The following is a 17,709-nucleotide window of genomic DNA, read 5'->3' on the forward strand; positions in this document are numbered from 1 at the left end:
ATGACAAATTGCAGAATTTATCAAATTAATCATGATCTTATGAGAGACACACTCTCTCACACAAACACAGGCACACACATACTCTCTCTCTCACACAGACACACTTTCTGTCTCTCTCTCTCTCTCTCTCTCTCTCTCTCTCTCTCTCTCTCTCTCTCTCACACACACACACACACACAAATTTACCTAACCCTAAACCCTATTGCTCACACACTCTCTCTCACACACAGACACACTTTCTATCTCTCTCTCTCTCACACACACACACACACACACACACACACACACACACACACACACACACACACACACACACACACACACACACACACACACACACACACACACACACACACACACACACACACACAAATGTACCTAACTCTAAACCCTATTGCTCACACACTCTCTCTCACAGACACACTTTCTATCTCTCTCACACACACACACACACACACACACACACACACACACACACGCACAAATGTACCTAACCCTAAACCCTATTGCTCACACACTCTCTCTCTCTCACACACACACACACACACACACACACACCTAACCCTAAACCCTATTGCTCACAAACTCTCTCTCACACACAGACACACTTTCTATCTCTCTCTCTCTCTCTCTCTCTCACACACACGCGTACCTAACCCTAACCCTAGATATCAATCTATATGCAGGATTGTTTATTGCTGTAATAAGTTAAATGAGTAAAATCCTGCAATACAATGTTTCACAGGCATTATACAAATAAAGAAAAAGTAATATGAATGATGTGTACATTAACTTGTATGTATTGTTATGAACTAATATCCTGCTTTGGCCACTTGTGAGCAAAATGCAAAAGAAAAGTTATAAAATTAAGAACATCAGTATCAGCATTCAGGGCACTATGATCATGTTAATTATTGTTAAGGATATAGATGCAAAATAATATTGAATACATATATTTACAAGATCTAAAATATAAATACACTGTATTCTACAAAATCTGTAGTTTGTATTGATCTGTATGAGTAGTATTGTAGTTAATGTAAAGTGAGGAAGAAAAAGAGTATTTGTCAGTTTTATTCAAATTAATTAATGTTTTAACATGGGATATACAACTTGTGCTAAAGTCTATGCATACAAATTAATATGCATATGCTAAATGTAATATTAAATATATTGCATCAACAACCAAAAATTTATGTTAATATAAATATTTATTAAATTTGCAATAAATCATTATTTTTAAAAGTTGTAGGTGTAATGTAATGCCACGTGTAAAATATGTAATATAAAAGTAACAAGTAAGCAAGCTATGCCTCTATAACAATGGTGACAGAGGCTTATGGATAATGTAGACCCTTCTGTTATTCAAATCTGCAAAGAGTTAGAAAATATTGGTGTAAAAAACAAACACAGTAGCTCAGGGTAAGACTGACTTTTACTCATTTATTTTTTAATTAATCTGAAAAATATTTAATTTCCAGACTCAAAAATCAGATTTTGGGAAGATGACGAATCCAATGCTTCAAATGTTTGTTCTAAAACTTTAAAACTCTTCTTCAGAAAGTTGTGGACTGCAGTTGTCCTCACTCTCCTCTTCAACATCTTCCTCCAGCAAGAAGAGGGAAGGGTCTGTGTTGACACTGCCATAGGTGCTGGTGATGCTGCAAGTTTCTGCTGTAGAATGTGCCGCTTGTGTAAGATACAGCAGTAGAGCCCCCTGTGTCCATCTTCGGTCAGCTCTCTAGGCGGATCTTGAGGTAAAAAGTGAAGAAAATTGACGATTATTAAGCAGTATTTCATTAAAAAAAAAAAACTAAGAATTGTGATTTTTTTAAAGCAATATTTACAGGAAACTATAACATCCTGGTTAGTGGGATAACCTTATTTATACACATTCAATAAAAAACATTTATCGTACGTACTATGGATCTTGATGTCCTCTTTAGTTTCCCGAAGAAGACTGTCCAGTTTGTCCAATGTTTTTTTTAGATGCTGATAATGCTGAGTCATCTCTTTTACAATTATTATCTTCTCCTCCTCCATGCGCCTGACCAGCATGACTTGATCAAACAGTCGTCTCTACAAGCGGAGACTCGCCACTATTTTTGAAAATAAAAGTGGAGAGGAAAAAATTTCAAACACTAACACACAGCATATTCAGCTTTACCTCTAGCAGTGTTCTTCACTAGTCATTTTGAGCGCCTTGAGAATAATATTGATGAATAACTTTATAAAAATGTACAAGGGTAGTAATATAACAATATCCTAACTGTATCATCCCTTAAGTATGCATATAATAATGCAGCCAATACACAATTGACAACAACTGAAACATCACACTACATTACAATACAACAGAAAGTAAAAAAAAAAAAAAAAAAAAAAATGCTCAGGCCAGTATTAAGATATGTTTTTATTTTTTTAATTAAAGACATATCTAATTGTTATTTCATGCTTGGGTTGGATTTTGCCATTTCAGAATAGATATGGCTCTCTTCTTAAATGTATTTGGCTATTGCAGCTCTTATATATAAAAGAAAAGTGATGACCACTACTAGTATAGAAGGTGTGTTACAGGAGTAACAATAACTATCAGATTATCACTATGTCTTTATATGGTAACATTACAGATAACTTTTCAGATAGCAACAGAATATATAATGTGTTATTCTTTACTGTATGTTACACCTTTTTTACTGGGTGGCAGTGTTAAATTGCTGAGTGTTATTACTTATATTAACAATCAACTGCATTTTGTGAATTCAAAAAAGCACAAAAATAAAACACATTAATTACCGTCTCCTTGTGCTTCCCAAGGCAGAATCAAGTCATCAGAGAGACTGCATGCTGCTTCGGTGCCAATTTTCTCTTCACAGCCAGGAATGGTGTTGTACAGCACTATCTTCTCTCTGAGTGTCTTTTTGAGCTCACCAAGTCTTCTCCGTTTGCGTTGCCTTGTTTGGTTGCTGTCTGTAGGTTTTTTTTTTTTTTTACAAAATGCAAGTTGAGTGATGTAGTATCAAATACCATTTTGTCGATACAGATCATGCTTCTTTCTTCGGATTGAATAAATAATCTCATCGATTTCACTCTGGAGCTCTTCCTGGCTACTGTGAGTAATGTCTCTCTCTTGAAAACCAGAAATAAGCAAAGTCGACCATTACAGAAAACACAGTATCAAAAATGAAGACAAATATATATGGAAATGTATACACCAGCGACTATATTACATACCAGTGGCTGCCCATTGCTTGACATCACACACCCACCGATCTGCATCCTCCATAGAGATGTTTAACTCCTGCTTGAGACTCTCAAGATTGGCTGCTTCCATTTCTGCTCTCTGTGTAATCTATTTAAAAAGATTTTTTTTTTAAATGACAGAAAACATAGTATCACTGCAGAATTAACCACAATTGCCCCTGAAAGAAAATGCAGGGGAGAGCACAATCACATTCATAGTGTCTCCAGGGCCCAGGAAACACCTTAACATGCGGTCTAGGCTTCTTACTTTGACAAATCTTTTCGCCAGTGTCTTGTGGAGACTCTCCACCTTCCTATTGTTCCATCCCATGGCAAGTACAGTAATCATATCTCCTCTGCCTATAAAAAAACAAAACCGATAAGAACAAATCAATTGTACAATCTAGCATTGTGTCAAACACAATGGTTAACCCTTTTTTTCAACCAACCTGACTTGGTCATGTACTTTGTAGTAAGAGCTGCCCTTGAAAGGAAGCTATTGACCTGTTCCACCTCTTCACCAACAGTGTTTCCTGCACCCTCCTGGCTTCTACCGCCCCACCTAACCTGCTCCAAAGAAGAAGACCAAGACCTTTAGCATTCTAAAGACCTTTATCAATCTTATTTATTAGTTTGTGTATCATCAATTGAATTTGGTGCCATGAGCAAATTTTGATGTTTAATATTTTAAATATATAAAATGTTCTGAGGTAGGATAACAATGAAAGAAAAGCTTTCACAACTGCAATTGTGCAGTTAGAACTTTTGGACGGGATCGGGAAGCAAATCCTGCAAACAACCCTGCTGTTCAACCAGAATGATCAATTCTCTTGTAACAGTGTGATCACTGATAGTAATGTTAACTATGTTTAAAAAGTTCATAAGCATTGTGTGTATATATACACCCAACACACACAGACACTAAATAAGTAGTTTTAAACTTGTCCTTGAAGATTAGCACTACACATTTTGTATATCTCACTTATATGACACTTGATTTAACTCATCAGCTCATTAGTAGAGACCGCAAGACCTGAATATGGTGTGTCAGATAAGGGAGACATACTGTACACAATGCAGTGCTGGGGTCCTCCAGGACAGGTCTGAAAACCACTGCATTAAAGTATTTCAATAATGTTTACCGGTACTACTTTTGACTTATGAAACGTGCATATTTTCCGAGATAATAATCAAGCTAAATTTTTCTGATGCTGTAAGGATGTTTCTAAAAAAACTTAACATTAAAACGTAAACTTAACTCGCACACAGTACCTCACATTTGCCAGTGTGAGCCTTGGCATGCATTACAGATAAAAAAGGCTTCATCATGGTAAGTGGTTGGAGCTCGGGTATCTTTTCTGCCATCTTTTCCAAATAAGGCCAGTGCCTGTAAAGAAAAAATTGCCAAAACTGGTAAGGAGACAAACCAGGACCTAAGTGACTAGTACAATTCCTGTAACCAATCAAATAACACTACAGTATGTAGTCATATGTATGGTAATTTGTCATATCAGTACTGATAAGGTAGTAGCCATATTCATTTTCTAATTCCATAATATAAAAAAGGTGTGATATTTAGCTAGTCATGGTGTTAATGGTTATTAATAAAGGTAAAACATCAGTAAAAACTTCAGTTATCATTTGGCAATGGCTATCTACCTGCAAGCAATGTCCATACAAAAGAGTGTTGCATTTGCAGCTTGTGCCAGCTCCTTCTGCAGGAACATTGGGTGGGCATTTATTTCACCACGGTAGTGGTTCAAGCCTTGCAGCAAAATTCCATGTCTGCACACAGCTATTTCAAGGCCCTCTTCATCCACCTTGGCCCTGGACTTCTGTGCTATTTCTCTGCCTGCTGTAAATGTTGCCGGTCCACAGACATCATGACCTGTCCTCTGAAAGTAGATACAATACGTTACATGTAATCCCAGGACAAGAAAACATTCAATTAAAAAGAGTTAAAGAAATCCTTACACTTAACATCTGGCTTCTAATTTGGTCAACAAAGGCAGATACTTTGGCATCTTGTGCGATGAACAGTCCATCAAAAAGAGATGGTTCGTCTGTCCTGTTAAATAAGAGGAATTCATCGCCAACACAATTACATAATAATGATTTAACATTGCATTCACCTAAATTAATATAACAATTAACCATAAAGGTGCCACACATTTTAGTCTGTATAAATCACATTTGATCTGGAACACTGTGTTTAGAGTATCAGATTGTATTTGTCCTGTGGAAATGAATGCTGTAATTTGGAATTAACTTGTGTAAGTAAAAACATACTGTTTAAAGTACAAATAGAAATAACATCTTTATTTTTGTTTGTGTCTTCAGGCTACAGAAGGGAGAAAAAGTTCCTGAACAATTTACCAGATTGCTGTCATAGAATTGTAAAGCTTGTTTAAAACAGTGCTATATCTCTCAAAACACTTTTTAAATTGTAAAAGCATTTACGTTTGAATGTGAAGCAATCATACATTTGACACATTTTGTTACTTTCCATGAATTTCAAATAAAAGTATAATTATATAACGACTAGAGCCAAAAAAATTATGTTGAAGAAATAGGTTTAGATGCCACGAATGGTTGTTATTTTTTACAGCAATAAGGTAAAGTACAGTTTCTCTATATATCAGTCCATCCATAGCTATACTTGCTTTTCCTTTAGAGGGTCATGGCATGGGGGGTCTAGAGCCCATCGCATCTAGCACTGGGTGACAGGTGAGATGCAGCATGGACACAAAAATACCATTGCACCACCCTATATCCAAATTAAAAAAAGAAATGAAAAATTACACTTACCCTTTGGATTTCTTGAACCGGTAATGTTTTCTATTGCCGTCTGCAGATATAGCCAGCATGTCTGGTGTGCATGCTGGGCATTTAAAGGGCTCCATCAGGCACATATCTTCTTTCCTAAAATTGCAGAAGGAAAACTCCCGAAAGACTCTGTGGAAGGTGTCACCACAAATACTACCCGTCTGGAAAGAAGGATGGTATTATTTTGGTAAATAAAACATTTTGAAGTCTGGAATTCAAACACTTTGGAAATTAAAACAGCCCTTACCCGACCAGTGCAAAGACATCGATGTTCAAGCATTCTGAGAAATGCTTGTTGGGATAAAGCTGGGCTGGCTAATTTCATCTGCTCAAATGATGAGAACAGATCAAACTTAAACAGCATTTGGCAGCTGGTGGTTGCTGGCCAGTATCTGTATTGAAGCAAGTCACTAATCCCAGGAGTCCATTTGGAAGAGCAAAGTGGACAGCTTATACACGGCAGGCACAGGTTGTATGGACCTTAAAACAAACATGCGTTTACTATTTGGCCAGTATTTGTACAGCACAGTACAAAAGAATATAGTAAGCCATTATTATGCTTGACTTCATCTGGTTGGATATAAAAAGGTAGAAGGAAGTGACAAGACATACCGTTGATAGTCACCAATACGGTCTGCTTTCCTGGGATCATTTTGAAGTCAAGGTTTGGACCACAGGAACAGATTTGTATCGGTGGAGGAATTGGAAGCATACACACTGCAGAAAGTCAAAATCAAATTTCAGAAAGTCAAATTTCAGAAAGTAATATCAGTAATGTCTACACGTTTACTCAACAAAGTAAAAAAAAATTCAATTAAAGGAAACTGCAGAGGGCACCTACTACTACATTATCTGAACATACCTTGTTCACGGAGTTGATATTGGCCACTTTCATCATCCACCACTACGGATGTTGGTGGAATGGGTTTTAAAAAACCATCAAACATTGCTTCCCTATCATGGAAAACATTTTTTCGGTGGATCTCGGTGTCACATGATGAACAGAAAAACTGATTTCCTGAGGGGACACAGTCTAAGCACCGGACAACAGCATCAAGAGTTTTGCATTGTTGACAGGAATGCTGGGTAACTGTCTCTGCAGCCGACATGCAATTCAAAATCTCTGGCATTGCAGCCCTGAATTTCTTTTCAGAGATGACCTGTCTTTTGGTCCATGCAGACATGGTGGGTGTCTCTTCTACTTCCACTGATGCAGAGACAGTGACAGAAGTTAGCAGGTTTTTTAGCCTCTGAAGATTTTGATCTAAATTAATACAAAATTAAATGATAATAATAAGGAAAAAGCCAGTTGCAATAATGCATTTTAATAAAGCAAATTAGCAATTTCTTATATGGTTTTGTCACTTCATATGCATGATAGGAATGGGAATTACATACTTTAACAGTTGCCTATATGTGACATTTTAAATTTAAATAGAAAAGCTGAAATTATTTAGGCTTTCAATTCAATATGCTTACCAAGACTTGGTACCTCTTGCGGAATATCATTCATTTGCACGTCCTCGACCTCTGAGAGCTCCCTAGTGCCGGCAGGTTTAACTGCAAACACACGTAATGATATAGAAAACATCACTGCTGACCAAAAGCTTAGACACTTGTGAACAACAGTATGCAGTATATTTTACTGACCAGATCGTTTCTTCTGAACACGTTGTGGTAGGATGTACCCATGCTGGTCTCTCTTCCTCCAGGACACATTGGAGACTTCAGTTCCCTTTTTTTTCCTTTTCTTTTTAGTCTGTAAGTAAAAACTAAATGATACATTTTGGGGAAGCATTTGCAGAGGCATTTTCTTTTAAATTTAGGTAAATAACATGATAGAGAAATAATGAAATATTTTACTTTTTGGGTTTCCAACTCATCAGCCATGGTTTTTGCTGCTTCCAGCCATTCATTAAATTGTTGTAATGACTCTGATGCCATTTGTAGATGTTTTTAAATAGAAATAATTGAAGGATAAAGTAAAAACATAAAAAAAATACAAAACAGGAAAGCGAGAAATAGAGAGAGAGGAGGAAAAAGAAACTGGCTCTTAAAAGAACCAATTGATTTGTAAAATATTTCAGTGATAAAGGATGGGTACAAAAACCTGAAAAGAAACAGATGAGATGATTAGACAAAACAAACCAGGGCTCTGTGTGGGCACGGACTGGTCCTTGTCAACCTGTTTGTGCCTATAAATCTGAATGCACTAGTGCAGTGGTTCTCAAACCTGTCCTGGCGTACCCCCAACACTGCACGTTTTCTTTCTCTCCCTAATCAAACACACCCGATTCAACTCATCAGCTCATTAACCCATGTAATAATGAGCTGATGAGTTGAATCAGGTGTGTTTGATTAGGGAGAGAAAGAAAACGTGCAGTGTTGGGGGTACGCCAGGACAGGTTTGAGAACCACTGCACTAGTGGGTATTATTAAATAAATTTTATTTTGCATGTGAAGTGGGGACACTTAATATTCACCAATATTATTGATCTGCCTGCATTGGCACCATTATGAGAACTGAACTGAACTGGATAATGGCATCACTGTTTTCTCCAGAGCGGCTATATAAATGAACTAAATTAATGGGTTTTTTTTTTTTTAAGCTGATTTGAAACAATCTGTATTGTAAAAAGCAATATATAAATAAATGACTTGACTTGTGGCTATAACCTAAAATAGGCAATAACAATGAATGTACAATGAACAATTGATTCCGTCAACCGATTTTGCCATTACTGCATTTTTTTTAAGTCTTTAAAATGTTATACCTAGCTGAATTGATACCCTGAATTTAAATCATTTGGATAGCTGTAAAACTGTTGTGACCTATTTGTATAATGCTGAAACTACCTTTTTCTCTAAGAGAAAACATTTAACGTTACAGTTTTGGATACATTAGGCTGAAATTATTTGTGGCAATATGACAGAAATTGCAGATGCATGTGAAATAGCAACATGCTGCTAGCGATGAAGCTAACGTTAGATAGTAGGCAGTGCTCGAATTGAGGGGGGGCTGGGGGGATCCGGGACCCCCCATAAGGTATTAGGGACCCCCCATAAGAAGTAAAAAATAGAATTAGGGGGGTCCCTCGGATATTTTTATTTTAGTAAAAATAATAATGACAAATCAAAATAAATGCATGCAAAGGATACAGTAAATATCATGAATTGATTATTTACAATAATTTATTTTAAGTGTGTTTATAGGCTAGTTGTCATGTCTCTTTAAAATGTAAACGCCCCGCCTAAAGAGCGCTGTGCGCGCGCATGACATCGTTTGTTTGGCGCCGCTCCGGTGAAGCTAATTTTAGCTTTTAAAATATGGAGAAAAATAAACCTCCACTCGCAGTCGGGAAGAGAAAGCTTCTTACTGACTTTTTTGAGGGGTAATTGTCTCTCGCTATATATCTTTCTACTTTATATCTAACAGTTATCCACTCCATGTCGGGGCTTTTATATTCCTAGCATATATTGGAAACATTTGGCTTACGTTACTATTTTTTTCATAATTAACAGTCCTGGTTCTCACAGAACTCTCATTTGCCTTGTCCATCTGGGGAGGTGCGCGTGCAGTCAGTGGAGACTCGAGGTGTGGAGCGAGGTCGAAAGTATAAACAAGGCTTAAGAGCCATGCATTATTTTGCAGCTATTATGAGAGTGGCTTGATGCAGTGCAGGAGATGCAGATAATCATGAAAAAAAAAAAGTCGTCTGTGCCTTTAGAAAAACATTCTTGGCCCTAAAGAAACAAATTAATTCTGTAACTTTATCAAAAATGATTCCCATTCACACGGATCAGCGGAAACGACTAAAAATACTGTATTATGCATGCTAGACAAGTAATTGGCAATGTCACTTTGTAAAGAAAGACTACGCGCCCGCCCATATACGCATTCAAACGTGTATGCCTATAGACTAAACACGTAATACACATGTGCATGCCGTACAGCCAAAACAATCTTTGTTGCATTCATTTAATTGCAATAAAGCTACCCCTTGTGGTTAGTGTTAGTGTTTTAATTATTAATACTTTCTTTAGGACACGGATGAGGATCTGTTACAGTGCCATTGAGAAGACCACCATGGGGATCTTTGTGATAAAGCATATTGCTGAGAATGAACCCCGAGATGTGGGATTGTCCTTGAGGGTGTGATTGTGCTTCAGGACCTTGAGAATGTGGCTTTTGCAACTGCAATGTTGTTTGGTCTCATTTATTCTCTTAACCTGAAGTACCCCACAACGTGCGCTACACTTTTGAGATTTTGCAAAAAATCATCATGGAGTTGGATGGGGGTGAGCTCTCTATCAAGGCCCAAAACTTCAAATCCAAACTTCACCTGTGAGATGTACTGCTTTTTCACAGGATGCATGAACTAACAGTTCTGAGTACTGCCTTTTCTTACAGTTTTGAGGTTTCTTCTACACATTCAGCACAAGTTCTACACATTCAAGTTGTACAGAGGAGTCAGAGGAGGTTTTTTTTATTTCATGAAATCAAATTATTTGTGCTTCAATGTTCTATTTGTTTATAAAGACGCAGTTTCATAAATGCAGGTATGATATATAACTCGTTCATGATCTTGTTAAAACATTTCTTATGAAGAGTTAACGTCTTCGATCTAAAATGGGCATGTATACATATTGCATAGAACAGTACGTTTTTTTTTCCCAGTACGAGTCATTTCGATATTTAATCACCAAAGAGATTCTAAAAAGATGTTATTTCATAGTCATTTCAAGATGTCATTAAATTTAAAATCACAAGGTCTGCACATTGAATGTGTTAAAGAGAGTCGGAGAGAACAAAGTTCTCTTTGAATTGTGCAAAATTCAAAATTCAGTTTTCACAGAAATATGAGATGTTATATTGCTTGTGATCTTATCTATCTATGATATTAATCTGATGGTCTTCGTAAATGAGATTATATGTCTATCTAGAAAATAGAGACTGCATACATCAGATTCACTACTTTTTGTACGTTTTTACATGCATCATTTTTAAGTGAATGAATGTTCAATAAATTAAATAAATGGTTTAAATGAATGCGTTTTTATTGTTTAGTACAAAAACACATTCAAGTAACAAGATAAACCATTAAAAATGTAACAAAAAAAATTATGTAAAGATAACTTGATTAGATTGTGTAGAATTAACATGATCCAGGCATGTATCTAAAATAAAAGAATAATATTCAGCTAACATGACTGAATTATTTTAGGTTAGCTTAAATGGAGCATGTACACATTACTTCTTTAAAATACATGTGATTAACACAAAACTATTGTACAAAAACTATGTGAATGTGTAGGATACTGTGAACCCAAACAAATTATGTGGAACCAGTGTCCATAATTCAATTGAGAAAATCCAATGAAAAATTGTTTTCAGTGTATATGCAACAAAGTCTGAAACATTAATCCCAAAAGTTTACAAGAATACAAAGGCCAAACCACATAGAAAGAAAATCATAAGATGAGAAAATTGGATACATGTTTATATATATTTCGAAAAATATAAAGACAACCTGAAAAAAAAACAAAAAAACATTCACTTTCCTTATCACACAACAGATTGGGGTCATAAACACACAAACACTCAGGAAACGGAAGGTCAAAAGGGTCACAAACGCACACCTGGTCATATAAGGTCATAAATCAAAGATTCATGCGCCCCTATATAAACTACTCTCATGAGTTATTCAGTAAGTCCATATATCCCCCCTCCATTGAGATGCTACAAGGTGAGAGGAAAGATAGCTTGAGAGTATTGGCTTGTTAATGGGGTGAACGCTCAAAGTCTTTTCAGAGAGGGAGCAGGTCTGTATTGTCGTGGGCAGATGGATTTCGGGTGCAAGTATAAACCTAGTTTTTAACATTAGTACAGTCCACTGTAACCTCTATTTCTGTTTTGAAGCATGTGTTCGCAGAAGCGGAAGTTCAAAGGTCATTGAAGAGAGTGAGTCTTGGAGTGCAGATCTGAAGCCAACTGCCAGAAACTAGTGAAATTCAGTCTTTTCTATATGAAGTTACATGAATCGCTTCACTCTGAATGAATACATTCTTTAATTAGACTTTTGAGCTTTATCATTTAGGCATATGTTCAGAAATATGTTGTTTTGTAGTTCAGATAACGTATGAGGAACTAAAACTTGTCTTTAACTCTCTTCTGATGTATTTGATGAAGCTCTGATCTTCTGAGGTGTAGATGAGCTCAGATTCTCACTGATGAATGTCAGAGAAACTAATTTCTTAATAAATCTGAGAAGAGACAAGAGTCTCTTTCTTTATCTGCTTCCTTACATGTATTGTAAACTCGCAATAGCTTCATGTTTTGCTTCATGTTTTGAGTATTTGCTCCATTCATCTGGTATCACACCATCACCCTCAAATGTTTTACTGTAGCGTTTTTCCAGATCTTCCTTAAATCTGCACACAAACCACTTCCAGTAGGGCAGTTCAGAGAGATCAGGGCTGATACTCCATTTAGCATAAACTCCTCCTGCTGTTCTGTAATCTCTCATTAGGACTGATTTACCTGAGTCCTTGTGATAAAAGGATCGATTGTTGTTTGCTACAGATGATGTGCAGATCCAAACAGACAAGATTGTTGTATCCTTGAAACCCGTACCCTTCACTGCTATCACTCTGTGGAAAGGAACATTGTGATCTCCATCATGGTTGTCTATGGTGTTGGTACAGATGGCTTTACAGAATGGACACTTAACCCAACAGCACTGACAGAAGTGATCAATCAAAAGCTCATCTGGCCTGAATTTATAGTCCAGCTTTACTGGAAATGTCTTTGTGTTGAATCTACTGCTGATGTCAGCCATTATAGCAGGAAGTTTGTCTCTTATCACATCTTCTAGGAGGTTGAAATCATCAACATCATCATTTTTCACTCCACTGAGGTCTTTTTCAGAGAAGATCAGCTCATCTGAGAGCTTCTGTGTGAAACTCTTCAACCACAAACCAACATCTCCTCTGTTCTCTTGAACATGTTCAGTAGATTCATGTGCAGCTTCCATGATCTTCTCCTGCAGGAGTTTAATGTTCTTCTTCATCTTGGGTAAAACACTGACAGTGAACTTATCAGTGATGTAACGACTGACTTCATCTTTGATGAAACTCTTGAAGTGATCTCTGGGTTTATGAATGTAGTTCATGTATTTGTTAAAATCCTCCTCTTCTGCCAGTGTCTTCAGGATGTGTTTCTCCAGATTTGTTCTGTTTCCATTCAGTGATTCACAGTTTCCTATCATTTCATCAGTCAGATCTCTGGCAGTCTCTGTGTAGACGCTCTGCTCAATGGGATCTTTTAGTTTCTGACAGATGATCTCACCAAAAATCACAGCTGATGTTGCTCCTTGAACGTATTTTTGGAAAATACAATAGTAATCTCCTCTCTTATTATCAACATATATTACTGGATCATTGGCTTCTCTGAACAGTCTGTGTTGGTCAGTGATTGTCTTGTTTGCTCTCTTACAGATGGAAATAACCAAATCCAGGAAGAATTCATTCTTGAACTCATATTTCACTGATCCTTCCTGATGTTCTATTACTCTTGTCTTGATGTAACCTGTGAGCTGTTGAATGTAACTGATGTTGTAGCCCATATTTGAAATGTTAAATGACTGAATCTCTTTGTCTGTTTGCTCAGAAACATTTGTGACTAACGATCTTATTTGGGCTTCATCTTCTTTGGACATCCTTTGAACTGATCTAATGGCATTTATAATGTGTTCTTTTATTCCACTGGGTTTCTTTAACTGAACATAATCAGAATAACTGTGTACAGAGAAAATATCCCTGCTCTCCCTCCAGTGATCTACAGGTGCACTTTCACAGATGTCACTGAGTATCTTTCTCACATCTCTCATTACATCAATCTCTTTGATTGCAGGAGTGTCTCTGATGATCTTCTTCACACTCTGTTCCCAAAACAAATCAAACTCTTTCTTCAATATTTCTTCATTTTTTGCTTTGTCTTTGAGTTTTATGGCAAGTTCTTTGCTCTTTTCAAAGAGAGTGTTTTCATGATTTATCTTCTGAGCATCAATCTTTTTCTTCAGGTCTCGCTGCTGAAGAATCTCATTTAATTTCCTCTTTGATTGTCTCACAATGTTTTCCTGAAGCTCTTTGATTTTGATTTCAAATGATGTTTTCCATTGAATCAGTATATCTTTGTCTTTGACAAAGAATTCTGTCATTAATTTTTTCACTTCTTCACTTGTCTTCATCAGTTCTCTTTGAAGATCAGTTTCCTCAACCTCATCAACTGCTTCATTGTCTATTTTTTTATGTAGTTTATTTTCCGTTTTAATCATGGCACTGCGAAGACTCCAGGACCACTTGCTGTATTCGGTCTCCAGTCTCCTATAGGCTGAAATCTCCAGAGAATTTCTGAAGCTGAAGACGAATCGTTCATTCAGTAAAGCCTCCCAGAGATCTTTAACACGATCTTTTAGGTCTATCAGCATCATTCCATGTGAGTTTGAGGCATGAGACATAATAGTTTCCTTTAGTTCTTGAATGTTGTCACAGTAGTTTGGGTTTGGTGGTGCCATTGGTGGGCTTCCCTCCCAGAGCGGAGCAAAATACTTCACATCTTTCTGAACATCAAATCTAATGACATCACTGAAACTTTCTGCATCAGATACTTCATCTTTAGCAGCGAGTTTTGTCATTTCATCCAGTGTCTTCTGCAGTCGTCTCCTTCCCTCCATGTTTTTCTCTCCAGCTGTGATGTCTGAAACGTTCTGATGCACAAACACACAGCTGGGAGACAGATGTACCTTCTTCATCCTCATGAAGGCCTGAACAACAATCTGAAGAACGTCCTGCATCTCAGATGGGTTTTCTCCAAAGATGTTGATCAATGTCAGATTTCCAAGACCAACAACAAATGTAGCCAATTCATTATCATGATGCTGTGTTGATCTTCCAGCCAGTTCTAGAGCACGAAGACCCTCAGTATCAACGACCAGAATATAGTCAAAGTTAATCTGTGGTTTCATCTCATCTGAGACTCTGACCAGCTGCATGAAAGCTCCTCTGGTGCATCTTCCAGCACTGACGGCAAACTGGAGCCCAAACATGGCGTTCAGCATGGTGGATTTCCCAGAGCTCTGAACCCCTAAAACTGACAGCACAAATACTCTGGTCTGGTTTCCCAGTTTCTGGATGAGTTCTTCTAGAACAGCAGAGATCCAGACATGAGGAACATGAGCAGCATCTCCATCCATCAGCTCCAGTGGAAATCCAGAGATCATCATCTCTGCGGCAAGACTCGGGAGAGAAGATAACTCAAACTGCAGGCCTTTCTTTTGCTTCTTCACAGATGAACATGATTCATAGATCTGACCGATCTCCCTCATGATGTGCTCCAAACCAAAAGTTGCAGCTTGAAGATCGTCAGATAATTGCTCAAGGTATGTTTGTTTAGCTTTATGTTCTTCAGATTTATTACTTTTGTCTTTCAGTTCTAAGACTTCTGACCATGTTTCATCATACTTGTTGAGTAGAGCAGAAAGGTCAGCTGATGTGTGTTCATCCAGGAGGATTCTGAGCCATTTGAGAAAAAACATGTTCTTATGTTTACCATTTGAGTTCATTTCTTTAATGAATTGCATCATAAAATCGGCGATGTTACATTCATGCTGTTTTACACGGATTTTCTTCATCTCTGTATTTTTCGCACTTGTTACCTTTTCTAGATTTTCTCCTTGAGGTCGATGTAGTTCTTTGTTCATCTGACTCCACTGATGCCACAGTTTCAGATGAGGCAGAAATGATTCTTTGATTTCTGACAGATTTTTCTCCTTCAGTAAACTCACCATCTGCTGTGCTGCTTCTCTTCCTCTCCTGCAGTCATCATCATCTTCCTCATCTACTTTGGTGTCTGGAGGTTTGGCCACATCTTCAAGTCTGAAAGAACGAGTTGATTCTGAGAGACACTTTTTTATAGCTCTTCTGAGTTCTTCAGATACTTCTGACTGATTTCTGTCTTTGAGACCAATTCTGAATTTCCCTTTCTTTGGCTCAGATAATGCTGATTCATCTTCAGTAAAAATACAAATGCGTGGCTTTCTGTTACTGAAAAGGGATTGTATTTTTGCTGCATGTCTGTCATTCCTGTCCAGTTTTGGCAGAATAACAACATTGACTGAGGCCATTTCAGAGAGGATCTGCAGCTGTTTCTCATGGTCTCCTGCATCACCATGTAGATTACAGAACGCAACACAGTCGTTGAAATTATCTGTGTTTTTCCCAGAGGGGCAGAACCAGGCGATCTCCACCACTCCATCCATCAGGACTCTAGATCTGCAGCTGCCTGGGCAGTTCCTGTGGAAGAACGTCTTGTGTCTCTCATTGATCAGACTGTTCATCAGCTCAGACTTGGATGAAGACACGGAGCCAAACCTGAAGAAAAACACCATTGGAGTTTCTGCCTTGTAGATCGGCTGGGTTTGACTGATGATTTTATGGTTGGTGTCTCTCGGCTGGGTTTGACTGATGGTTTCATGGTTGGTGTCTCTCTTCTTCCAGCTCTTGTTGATTTGTCTGAATGTCCAGAGATGAAACTCAATCTGTTGTGTTAATGGATCAGGAACAAGCAGAGGCAGAGCGTACTGACACTGGGACAGTTTAGTCACCATCAGCTGCTTCAGGAAACCATCAGCACAGTGAAACGCAGCCATCTGAACATCCATCGGGTGAATTCGCTCAGACAGACTTGTTTTTGATAACGGTTTCCCCTCAAAATCATCAAAAAAATCACCCTCGTCTTCACATGAATCACTGTCTCTTTGTTGTGTGTGATCCTGTTCATTAGTCTCAGTAGTTTTAATGTATCTTGCTCTGTAGTTCATCATCAGTAGTTTTAGTATAAAAGTCTGAATCAGCTCCTCTTCAGCACAAGACTCATGGGACTCTAATGAATGTTTGGTTATCTGAAGAACATTTGCAGCTCTCAGTTTATTGGTATGCCTGTCTTCCAGATTAAGTCTGTGACATATATACTTCCATTTTTCAGTCTTTTCCTGTTGTTGGTGTTGATCTGATCCGACTCCCGTTGTTCCAAAGTTTTTGTTTTTTCCCTGTTGAATAAACAAACAGCATTACATTTACTTATATTATTTACTTTTGTTTGAAGGAACAATACTGTAATTTTACTCTGTATTTTATCTCACATTTTGTTAAAATTATGACCAAGTGAACTAAAAGAGATAGTTCACCCAAATATTTAAATTTGCTGTTAATTTTCTCAAAGTAGATTGGCCTTTAGATTGTCATTGCATGATACCGTAAATAAACTGGTGAATCAGTTATTTGAAGCAGTTCATTGAAACAAAACTGTCTGAATCAGACTTCCCTGTTTGCCTGAGGCTATTGATTGCAGATAATTTTGTTGTAAATAATGTTCAGTTTCTTGCATAGGCCGATCATTTTGCTTCATAAGACCTCAATATATTGTCAGGGACCACAGGTATCAATTTTGTGTTGCATGATATGATTTCCAGTAGCCGTTGACTTGCATTTATGAATAACCAATAGGGGTGTTACGAGATCTCGCGAGATTAAAACGCGACGAGATTTCTCGTCGAGGTGAAACTTTGTCTCGTGAGTTGT

The 17,709-nt window shown here is 37.4% G+C and overlaps 2 protein-coding genes across 3 annotated transcripts in view; both read right to left on the minus strand.

Moving 5' to 3' along the window:
• Window positions 1-1,055: 1,055 nt before the first annotated feature.
• Window positions 1,056-8,173, minus strand: LOC309500412 (uncharacterized protein). The gene is made up of 17 exons (XM_082172048.1): window positions 7,933-8,173; window positions 7,720-7,828; window positions 7,549-7,629; window positions 6,932-7,276; window positions 6,682-6,786; window positions 6,317-6,549; window positions 6,052-6,230; window positions 5,218-5,311; window positions 5,064-5,138; window positions 4,516-4,630; window positions 3,693-3,810; window positions 3,512-3,603; window positions 3,235-3,352; window positions 3,028-3,129; window positions 2,797-2,970; window positions 1,923-2,099; window positions 1,056-1,751 (listed from the first exon to the last, which is right to left on the minus strand). The coding sequence occupies exons 1-10, from the start codon at window positions 8,011-8,013 to the stop codon at window positions 4,517-4,519; spliced, it is 1,416 nt and encodes a 471-aa protein (XP_082028174.1). The 5' UTR covers window positions 8,014-8,173; the 3' UTR covers window positions 1,056-1,751; window positions 1,923-2,099; window positions 2,797-2,970; window positions 3,028-3,129; window positions 3,235-3,352; window positions 3,512-3,603; window positions 3,693-3,810; window position 4,516.
• Window positions 8,174-11,219: 3,046 nt separating this feature from the next.
• LOC309497873 (interferon-induced very large GTPase 1-like) overlaps window positions 11,220-17,709 on the minus strand; it is a 28,383-nt gene continuing 21,893 nt past the window's right edge. The window contains exon 3 of one of the 2 annotated variants that reach the window (XM_082168254.1): window positions 11,220-17,177. In XM_082168254.1, coding sequence (XP_082024380.1) covers window positions 12,372-17,177 — 4,806 coding nt within the window. In that variant the 3' untranslated portion in view covers window positions 11,220-12,371. The remainder of the gene's footprint in view (window positions 17,178-17,709) is intronic. The other variant, XM_082168255.1, reaches the window with a different exon arrangement.

This window comes from Leuciscus leuciscus (assembly GCF_965113295.1).
Source record: "Leuciscus leuciscus genome assembly, chromosome: 1".
In the NCBI taxonomy this organism is placed as follows: domain Eukaryota; kingdom Metazoa; phylum Chordata; class Actinopteri; order Cypriniformes; family Leuciscidae; genus Leuciscus; species Leuciscus leuciscus.